The sequence below is a fragment of the Magnolia sinica genome, chromosome 9 (genome assembly GCF_029962835.1).
Source record: "Magnolia sinica isolate HGM2019 chromosome 9, MsV1, whole genome shotgun sequence".
NCBI lineage: Eukaryota > Viridiplantae > Streptophyta > Magnoliopsida > Magnoliales > Magnoliaceae > Magnolia > Magnolia sinica.
The window spans coordinates 8,942,118-8,952,863 of record NC_080581.1 but is presented as its reverse complement, the minus strand read 5'-3'; the positions used below and the strand labels follow the sequence as shown (position 1 = coordinate 8,952,863).

At 43.0% G+C, this 10,746-nt stretch overlaps 1 protein-coding gene across 1 annotated transcript; it reads left to right on the top strand.

Annotated features, from left to right (window-relative positions):
• The first annotated feature begins 2,518 nt into the window (after positions 1–2,518).
• LOC131256828 (protein SUPPRESSOR OF MAX2 1-like) lies at positions 2,519–8,859 on the top strand. Its single transcript, XM_058257881.1, has 3 exons — positions 2,519–5,188; positions 6,615–6,912; positions 7,024–8,859. Exons 1-3 carry the CDS (start codon positions 3,990–3,992, stop codon positions 8,680–8,682), a joined length of 3,156 nt encoding a protein of 1,051 aa, XP_058113864.1. The 5' UTR covers positions 2,519–3,989; the 3' UTR covers positions 8,683–8,859.
• The last annotated feature ends 1,887 nt before the right edge of the window (positions 8,860–10,746 follow it).

Below are 10,746 nucleotides of genomic sequence, written 5' to 3'. Positions count from 1 at the left end.
TTTAATCCGGCCACATGCAAAGATATGGTGTACGAAGCATGTTTGAAAATAGTCCGGTATTAGACTAACGTAATATAAGATTCTACCGATGATATCTCGTCACAACAAGTCTCACTATACTCCTTGTTTCTTAGCCCAGTCAATTTTTTTTTTACCGAAAGCACATACCATCCAATGCGTTCATCAGCCGTGCGTCATTGTGCTGGAAGCACACTGCACCCATGTGATCTCAAAACTTAGTAAGGGTTACATGGCTGCAAATTCAAAGGTTTTAGGTGCGATTTTACATCGTTTCCAATGGTGTGGTCCACCTCAGATTCCATTGGATGCAAATTTCACAAAACCTATCACAATGTGACTAAAATCTATAAGGGGTTACTGTGATGTCCATGTAACATTCACCCATGTCATAGCAAATGTTAGGATATGAGCCCAAAAATGAGGCAGCTCTAGAATTCAAGTGATTCATGTCATAAAAACATGGAGCCAAATGAACCAGCAAACATTTCAAAGAATACCATAGTGCTCATATGCCATCCAACATCTTTACACGCGGAATCACACCTAGAGGTAGGAAAACACAAACATCAACATGATCCAAAACCTCTATGGGCCCAAAAAGGTTCCAATGGTGGGTAACCAATTCTCACTCATGTTCATGTGGTGTGATCGAATATTTTTCATTTCTTACCTCACATTCTAACACAAGCCGGCACAATAAATAAACAAATCAAATATACACGACCTACATTGCTTTTGGTTACAAAGGTTACCTACAATCTAATGCCAGAAAGGGTGTGAGGAGGACACTCATTGTCTTCCTCAAGTATGCGAAATTGTGAATCCACGATGTTATTTTTGAATGCACAAGATAAAAAGAAATTTTTGAAATTTTATTAACCAATAATGCTCATGCTTCTCAATTACAACACTTGTAAAGAAAAACAAAAACTCTAAGTAGGAATTTTAATTCAACTAAATGAGAATTTAGTTGAAAAAACAAATCATAATTTAATCATGCCAAATGATTCCTAACATAATTAGAAGTAATTCCTAAAAAGATTGCACATATTAAAACTCGAAATATCTAAACTAAAACTCACTAAAATTAGTAAGATATTTCTAAAACTTTAATTTAACATTGGAATGAAGTGTTTTATTACAAAATGGATTAATGCAACCCACTTATAGGGTCAGTTGACCTAAATGGCCTATATTATAGTAAAACTTCATAGGCCATGCATCACATTATAATACTCAGATAAAAAGTTATGGTTGATTTACTGTTCACAATTTAAATAACAATTTCTTATTATCTATAATGAATATTTTTTAATCTAGACACATTTGGGACCTGGTTACATCATCCCTTATGTAAGAGTGAGCTCGGATCTATGAACTACGTCCACTTCCATTTGGTCTTCTTTCCATCCAGCTATACCAAGAAAGATATGCAGCGTGTTATCATAATCAAGCCTCACAAGTAATTCACATCAATCAAAAATTAAGTTGGGCCATACCATAAAAACTTCTTTGTATTTGAGTTCATGTTTCAACATGAACCACAGCAATAAATGGACAAATCAAATATAAGATCTACTATGCTTTTGGTTACAAGGGTTGTTGTAGTTAGGTCCCAAGTATTTTGCCTTCAATCCAAAACTAAGGTGGGCCACACAATATAATCTTCTTCATATTTTACCTCACATTCCAACATGAGCTGACGCAATGCTTCAAATGGACAAATCAAATGTAAGACCTAGAGTGCTTTTGATTACAAAGGCTCACTGAGTCCGCTCACAAGTAATTCACCTCCGATCCAAAACTAAGGTGGACCACACCATATAATTTTCTTCCTATTTTACCTCACCTTCTAATATAATAGGATGAAACAAATATACAAATCAAACAAATATACAAATATACTTATAAGGACTCTCCTTAATCAGGTGTAAATATTTATTCTCTAATTTAAAACAAAAGATGAATTATATCATAAATTTTTTTATATTTTATTTTTTATTTTAATATGAGCCGGCAACAAATGAATAAATTATACATGAGACACTTTTTATCGTGATTTTGGTCAAATGTCAGGTCACAAGTAATTCACTGCCAATCCAAAACTAATGCGGGCCACACCATAGAATTTATGTGAAACTTTTATATAAAATTCAGGTCCTTTTGGATGAGATGATTTCCAGGACATTTGGTATACAAGATAAGGCCCAACTGATGAACGGAGTAGATGTAACGAAAATGTGAGCCCCATAGAGTAATGTGTATCAGCAGCAGCGTAAAACAGCTGCAATAGAGTATTCCGGTTACAAAATTAATGGATGGTTTGGATCATGAAACCATGGACCCCACTTCTAGAATCGACAACGCGTGTATATTGTACCAAGATGCGGAGAGAGAGAGGTAGCTTCGATAAACGCGTAAAAGGCAAGTGAGCGTGCGTTATAACGAGAGAGAGAGAGAGAGAGAGAGAGAGAGGAATATATGATGATGATTTCGTTTTGCCGACTTTAATGACTTAAAAGTAGCGAAAAAGTAGAGGCTCTGCCATCAACCGAACCCAACGTTAGAGAGAGAGAGAGAGATATCAGAGATGTTTCTCTTTATCTCTCTAACTTTCTCTCTGTATTGGATATAGGAGTATAGAGAATGAAAAAGCAGAGTAAAAAATAGGAGCGAAAGGAAAAGGTGAATTCCGTGCGCTCTGCCTTTTTACAGGCAGCGGTTGCGTGTGAAAAAGCAGATATTTGGTTGAAGAAAGAGAAACCAACCCCCACTCGCTTTTTTCAAATTTTTTTTAAAGAAAGATAGTCAGGAAAGGTAGAGAGAGAGGGCACAGTCAATCGTCGGTCAGCAGCTGAGAGAGAGAGAGAGAGGAGAAGTAGACGGGGGAAAGGAGAGCACAGATGGCACTGTCCCAGAAAGCAATGTCTGGAAATCCTCACAACACCTCTCTCTCTCTCTCTCTCACACAGAGATCCAACGAGGTAAATATAAGATGAATTGAAACAAAATTCTCTCTTTCAAATGCTTTCAGACAAAAACCCAATTGCATTTTCATCTCTCTCTACCTATAAAAGCAAAACCCAACTGCAATTTCTTCTCTCTCTCCCTCTCTCTCTCTCTCTCTCTAAAGAAAAACCCTTTTGCAATTTTCATCTATTGCTCTCTTGAGAACAAAACCCAATAGAAATTTTCATCTATTTCTCTATTGAGAACAAAACCCAGTTGCAATTTTCCTCTATTCTCTCTCTCTCTCTAAAAAAATGCTTTCAAAGGAAAAGGTGAAAACCCAACTTGGCTTTTTTTCATCTACCTTCTTTCTTGCTTTGGGTTACAGATAGTGCTGTTTTCCATTTCGAGGTTTATCGGTTTCCCTTTCTCACTTGGTGTAATTTCTATCTTTTTACCGCTTTTGTTTTTGTTGGGTATTTGAGAAGCTGCTATTGAAAATTGAAAAGAAAAACAAAGGCGGTGTTCATCGCCGGAGGCTCTCTGAGACGGTGAGAGATGCAATTTTCGTGAAGTAGAACATTTTATCTTTCCTTTTCTATTGAATTCTCGCCGAAAGAACTCTAGATCTGATTTGGGTCCTCCGCATATCACTTTAACGGTCTGATTCGTTGTCTGGAGCCAGTGAATTTTCCTTGAAAGTGAGGATTCTTTCCGAATCGAAACGTTCCCACAGCCGAAAATCAGCTTCAAGCTGCCAGAAAGGGGATTCTTGCTTGTAGGAAAATTGCAAAGGAGGAGGAGAAAAGGAGGGATTTGGGTCTTTCGCTATTTGAGATGATGTCTTTGAAGCTCTTATTGGATTTGAAGGATTTTAAGTACGGGTTGAAGCTTCAGCTGTAGATTGGAATCCGAAGAAACGTCGATTGATAAGGTTTCAAGATCGAAAATCGAATTCTGAGTGATTTCAGTTTGGGGGATTCTTGTTTTGGATTGAAAAGGTATTGAATTCGGGAGCGATGAGAGCCGGATTAAGCACGATCCAGCAAACCCTAACGCCGGAGGCGGCGAGCGTCCTCAACCATTCGATTGCAGAGGCCGCCCGTCGGAACCACGGTCAGACCACCCCGCTCCATGTCGCTGCCACACTCCTTGCCTCGCCGTCAGGGTACCTCCGGCAGGCCTGCATACGGTCTCACCCAAATTCATCACACCCGCTCCAATGCCGGGCGCTCGAGCTCTGCTTCAGCGTCGCCCTGGAACGGCTCCCGTCTGCCCAGAACCTCTCACCAGGCCTGGAGCCGCCAATCTCAAACGCACTGATGGCGGCCCTCAAGCGTGCCCAGGCCCACCAGCGACGTGGCTGCCCAGAGCAGCAGCAGCAACCTCTCTTGGCAGTGAAGGTTGAGCTCGAGCAGCTCATCGTGTCGATCCTTGATGACCCGAGTGTCAGCCGGGTCATGCGAGAGGCAAGCTTCTCGAGCCCTGCCGTCAAGGCCACCATTGAGCAGTCATTAAATTCAGCTGGCACTGCGAGCTCAGGGGCAATTGGTGGGGGGCTGGGATTCCGCCCAGCCCCGCTGGTGAACCGGAATCTGTATCTGAACCCTCGGCTGCAGCAGGGGAGCCTCGAGCCAACCGGGCAGCAGAGGAAGGAGGAGGTGAAGCGAGTTATCGATATTATGTTGAGATCAAAGAAACGGAATCCGGTTTTGGTTGGGGAATCAGAGCCGGAGGCGGTGATGAGAGAGCTCCTTCAGAAGATTGAGAAGAGGGAAATAGGTGAAGGACTGCTTCAGAATGTACAGGTGGTATCTTTGGAAAAGGAATTTGGGTCTGATCGGTCGCAGATCCCAGCAAAGCTGATTGAATTGGGGAATTCATTCGAGACTCGAATCAATAGCGGTGGCGGCGTGATTCTTGATTTAGGGGACTTGAAGTGGCTCGTCGAGCAGCCAGCGGGGTTTGGTGTTACGGGCACAGGCCCGCTTCAGCAGATTGTATCAGAGGCAGGCCGCACAGCAGTCGCAGAGATGGGGAAGCTGCTGACAAGGTTCGGAGAGGGAGGCGGTAGTGGTGGTCGGCTATGGCTGATCGGGACCGCGACGTGTGAGACCTATCTGCGGTGCCAGGTCTATCATCCGTCGATGGAGAATGATTGGGACCTGCAGGCGGTTCCAATTGCTGCGAGATCGCCAGTTCCGGCACTATTTTCGAGGTGGGTTTTTCTCACTTTCTTTAATTCTGCAATCAAAGTTCTTCAAGTTTGATATTAGCTTACCTTTGATTAATGGATGCAATGTTTTCTACTTGCATAGATGACTTCTAGTTTTGGTTTCTTTTCTAAGAACAGAATCATCTCATGTGGGTAGTTCAAAATCAACAGAGATTAGGAAAACAACAGCATTTCTTCTTTTGATGAGAATTGAACAGGCATCTTCCTAAGTAGACAATAGCAGTTGGAAGGTTCTTCTCTTTCTTCATTTATAGACCACAGAGCTTGTTGTATGGTGAAAATTCCTATTGTGGCGACGCTTAAAACTGTGTTTGGATGTTCTCAAATGCCCAAATTGGGAATTCATGAAAACGGTTCAAACCCATTTTTTGGAGACTAGGAACACAACACATTTCTTCTTGTGATGAGGATTGAGCATTCATCTTCCTAAATAGACTATTGCAGTTCAAAGGTTCTGTTTCTTCATTTATAGACCACAGAGCTTGTTCTATGGTGAAAATTCCTTTTGTGGCAACACTTAATCTGTGTATGGATGTTCTTGAAACAGCCCAAATCAGGAATTCATGGAAAACAGTTCAGACCCATTTTTGGAGATAGGAAAACAATAGCATTTCTTCTTGTGATGAGGATTAAGCATGCATCTTCCCATTTTTTTAGTCAATTGCAGTTCAAAGGTTCTCCTCTTTCTTCACATATAGACCACAACCTTGTACTATGATAAATTTTATTGTGGCAGCACTTAATCTGTGTTTGGATGTTCTTGATAAATTTTTATTATGGCAGCACTTAATCTGTGTTTGGATGTTCTTGAAACCGCCCAAATTGGTAAATCGCAGAAATGGTCCAGACCCAGTTTTGGAGATTAGGGAAACAACAGCATTTCTTCTTGCGTTGGGGACTGAGCAACCATCTTTCCATTTAAGTAGAGAATTTACAGTTTCATAGTTTCTTCTTATGGTGAATTACTGCTGTAGTTCAACTCAAAGCTACATTTGAATGTTCTCCAAACTGCCCAAATCGGGAATTCATGGAAAATGGTCCGAACAGAATTTTCCATGCAATCTCAATTGGGGGCTTCAGCCAATGTGCTGATGCTTAAACCTGTCTATCTGTTTGCATTTGGGAGCCCACCCCAGATGACGTGCCGACAGATGCTTATATCCCACAATTTTGTTGGGGCCCAAACACAGATTTAGACAATTCGAGTTACAGAATCTGTAGACGAGATGGATTTCGGGCAACCTCTTGCATGATTTGGGTAATACAGAGCATGTATTTTTTACCCACAATTTTGCCATGTTTCTAATCAAGATTGATTTCAAACACCATCTTGCTTGATCTCTAACAGAAGCATTCTTTTGGAAAAGATTAAAGGAGTAATTTTTTATTTTTTATTTTATACTTTCAGGCTCGGCAGCAATGGAATTCTAAGCAGCTCAGTCGGGTCTCTCACCCCTTTGAAGGGTTTTCCGATGGTGGGAGCTCCTCTCCCATCAAGACGCCCATCTGAGAACTCAGATCCATCCCGAGGAAGTAGCTGTTGCCCGGCTTGTATGGGGAACTACGAGCAAGAACTGGCCAAACTCAGCATGGAGTTTGAGAAATCCTCTTCGGATGCCAAAACAGAAGCGCGGCCCACCTTGCCACAATGGATGCAGATTGTAAAGCAGAACAATGCAGATTCCAAACTGGCCGATCAACCGCAGGTATGTGCTTATAAATGTATTACTTCGATTCTTGAACTTCTAAATTCTATCATCGAGAGGAGTTTCTGTACTAAATTCCTTGATTTTCGACCGTCGTTGTGCGTCTTACAGACTAAGGATCAAGAACTCGCCTGGAAGCAGAAGACTGAAGAATTGCAGAAGAAATGGAATGAAACGTGCCGTCATCTCCACCCCAGTTTCCATTCAGTTGCTGGGTCCCTAAGGCCGGCAACGATGGCCCAGCCGGTCCCAAGCTTATACAATCCCAATCTGACCGGGCGCCAGCCTTTCCAACCCAAGTTACAGCTCACCCGTACCCTACCCACCTTGCAGATGGGCCACATTCCTCAATCAAATCCAACCAACCATCCAGTCACCCCGCCTGGAAGCCCCGTAAGGACTGACCTTGCTCTTGGGCGGCAAAAGATCCCCGAGAATTCTGTAGAGAAAACCCACAAAGAGCGGATCAAGGATTTTGCAGGCTGCATTCCTTCTGAATGGCAGGACGGGTTATCCAACCAGCAGGGTGAGAAGCAGGCCAATGCATTGGACGCTGACTCTTTCAAGAGGATTTTCAAGGGCCTCACGGAGAAGGTTGGGTGGCAGCCAGAAGCTGCATCAGAAGTGGCCATGACGATCATACGGTGCAAATCTGGCAATGGGAAACGGCGTGGGCCAGGGGCAAAAGGCGACACATGGTTGCTGTTCCTTGGCCCTGATAAGGTTGGTAAGAAGAAGATGGCATTGGCGTTGTCGGAGCTGGTGTGTGGCACCAATCCAATCACCATCCATCTTGGGTCACGGTCAGGCGATGACGAGGAATCAGGTGTGAATTTCCGTGGGAAGACAGTGCTTGATCGGATAGTGGAGGCAGTGCGGCGGAACCCCTTCTCAGTGGTCGTGCTCGAGGACATGGACCGCGCTGATATGCTAGTCCACAGCAGCATCAAGCGTGCGGTGGAGAAGGGACGGCTGACAGATTCGCATGGGCGGGAGGTCGGGCTGGGGAGTGTGATCTTCATCCTAACCGCCGATTGGTGGCCAGAGAATCTCAAGGGCCCACCAAATTCTACCCCACACAGTGAGGAGAAGCTCATGGCAGTGGCGAGCCACGGGTGGCAGCTGCAGATAATGGTCAGTGGGAAGACGGGCAAGCGCCGGGCTGAATGGGGGTGGGACGCTGATGATGACAGGCCCACAAAGCCAAGGAAAGAACCCAGCTCGCCCGGACCGGGCCTGTCGATCGACCTCAATTTAGCAGCAGATGTCACCACTGATGAGGATGGTGCTGAAGGGTCCCGCAATTCAAGCGATCTGACCGTTGAGCACGGGCATGATCGCGGCAGCGGCCCAGCGAACAGATGGATGTTACCGCCGCTGTCAATGCCACCCACCGAGATTATTGAATTGGTCGATGAGAGGATCGTTTTCAAGCCGGTCGACTTCGGCCCACTCCGGGCGAAGGTGGCCACGACGATCGCCAACAGATTTTCCAGCATCGTGGGCGATGGACGGTCGATCCAGGTGGGGGATGAGGTGCTGGACCGGATCGTGGGTGGGGCATGGTTCGGTGGGGCCGGTTTGGATGAGTGGGTGGACCGGGTTCTGGTCCCCGGTTTCCAGCAGTTGAAGGGGCGAGTACCGTTGGGCGATGACTGTACGGTCGTGAAGCTGGTGCCGGTGAAGGGCGGGCACGTGCCGGTTCCGGAGGCGAGGAAGGATGGGGATTGGCTGCCGAGTAAGATTAATGTCGTTGTAGAAGGGCTGTAGCCGGTAAGAAATGCGAAGCGTAATTTCAGGAATTTTTGGGGGTAGAGATGTAAATATGTTCACGGGGTCTGGGGTAGTTTTTTTTTCTTTAATTTGGATTTTCAGATTTATTTTATTACTATTGTTATTAATGTGGATGATTAATAACTAATAAGATTTTCTCTCTCTCTCTCTCTCTCTCTCTCTCTCTCTCTGCACTGGATTTGGTGAGTGGCCCACCTTCTGATGTTTCAAATCACGACCGTCCAATGTAATCTGTTATCACTTGATCTCAGCATTTGAGAGAAACTTTGAACCAGGAGAGCAATAATGATGTGTCTATACAGATCATTGCATATGTCCACATGGTTGGACCATGAACGTACGGTTATGATGGATCCTCACTGCATTGCAGGACTGATTGGTGGGACCCCATATCTGCATCTGATCAACTGCATGTATTTTGAGCATTGGATTTATTCACGTGGCTGTGTCAAATCTACCAACCATTGGATGAACACATAAATAAATTGTGGTCCGCATAAGGTATACGGTGTTAACGTCACGTACGATGACACACATCTCCAAAATTCAACCCTTGAAAAGATATCATCTCCTTCGCAAGGTCTTACAATGGTAAGGAAAGCTTAAACCATGTTAATCTCATTTGTAGCTGTTCGTGTTCTAGCATCCTATATGTGCCCCATCAGTTATCCTAAGATATTCATGTGTCACATTCCATTCTCATTACAAAACAATTACTTAAAGATAGTGTGACTCAAATAATATATTTCGACTTGTATTCAAAAAACACTTAATTATAACTATTTTATTTACCTGTCTCACTGAACTTAACTGTAAAAGTAGCCAATCACCGCTGGTAGAGGTGGGCATCGAGTCGAGTCGGACCAAGTTAGGTCCAACCCGACTCGATTCGGTTTTGTCAACTACATGTCCCGAACTCAATCCGACTCGAGACCAAGTCCAGCAGGCCTGACTCGATCCGAAACGATTCGTAACTGGGCTAACCCAAACCGTGTTCGACTCGATCAGAGAAACCAATTCAGATCAAGTTGGGTACAATTCAGATCGGGTCTTTTGTTTTATTTTATTTTTTAAAAAAAAAAAAATTTAATTTCAAAATGGAAAATTTTCAAAAAATTGTAAAAAAAAAGAAAAAAAAAAAGAAAAAAAAAATTAAGGGTAACTTTCCTAAATTAATAAATAACTAATTATACATATTTAAAATATATTTGAGAGAAATAAATTAAATTAAATAACAAGTGCTTAAATCTTGATCTTTCGACTTCTAAGAGAGGGAATGTTAGGGGGGGGGGGGAGAAGAGAGAGAGAGAGAGAGAGAGAGAGAGAGAGAGAGAGACCACTTAGTGTGGAAATATGAGAGAGAGAGAGAGACAGAGAGTGTCTATACATCGCATATGTGATTGCATATTTTTCCATATGCAACATATGTGATCGCATATGTGCATATGCAATCACACATGACAAATCCAATTTGGAATAATCACAAAATAGTGTTGGGTTCTTATGGTGGGTTGAGCAAAAAGGAATTTAGGTGGGGTTAGGGTTAGAAACATTGGGCTGGATTTTCAAGTTGGGTCGTATACTCCTATTGAGGGCAGATTGGGCACTTAAAGATTGATTGTGGTACACGTACAAATATAGAGAGCTTTAACTAAAACAATCACGCATCTACACACTTGGCACGCAATGGATCATTTAACTATTATTTAGGAGATTTCATGAAGCATCATCCATGGTGAGACACATGATATCAATACGTTGGACCATTTAGCTAGGTCATTCAACTGTTAAAATATCACAGATCTAACTTCCAAAGTAAATAAACTACGTCCATAAAATGAACAAAGTAAATAAACGTAACATGCACATACAGACAAATAAAATTTTCATACATTTAATAACCTTTATATGATAAATGTCTTTGTAGCGTGTAACCAGATGAACCTTGTCCGTAATAGTAACCCCCTCCTCCACCTCCACCTTCATCGCCAGAATCATCATTTAGTTCTCTTTTTACGGCTTCAACTGCAGGAGAACTCT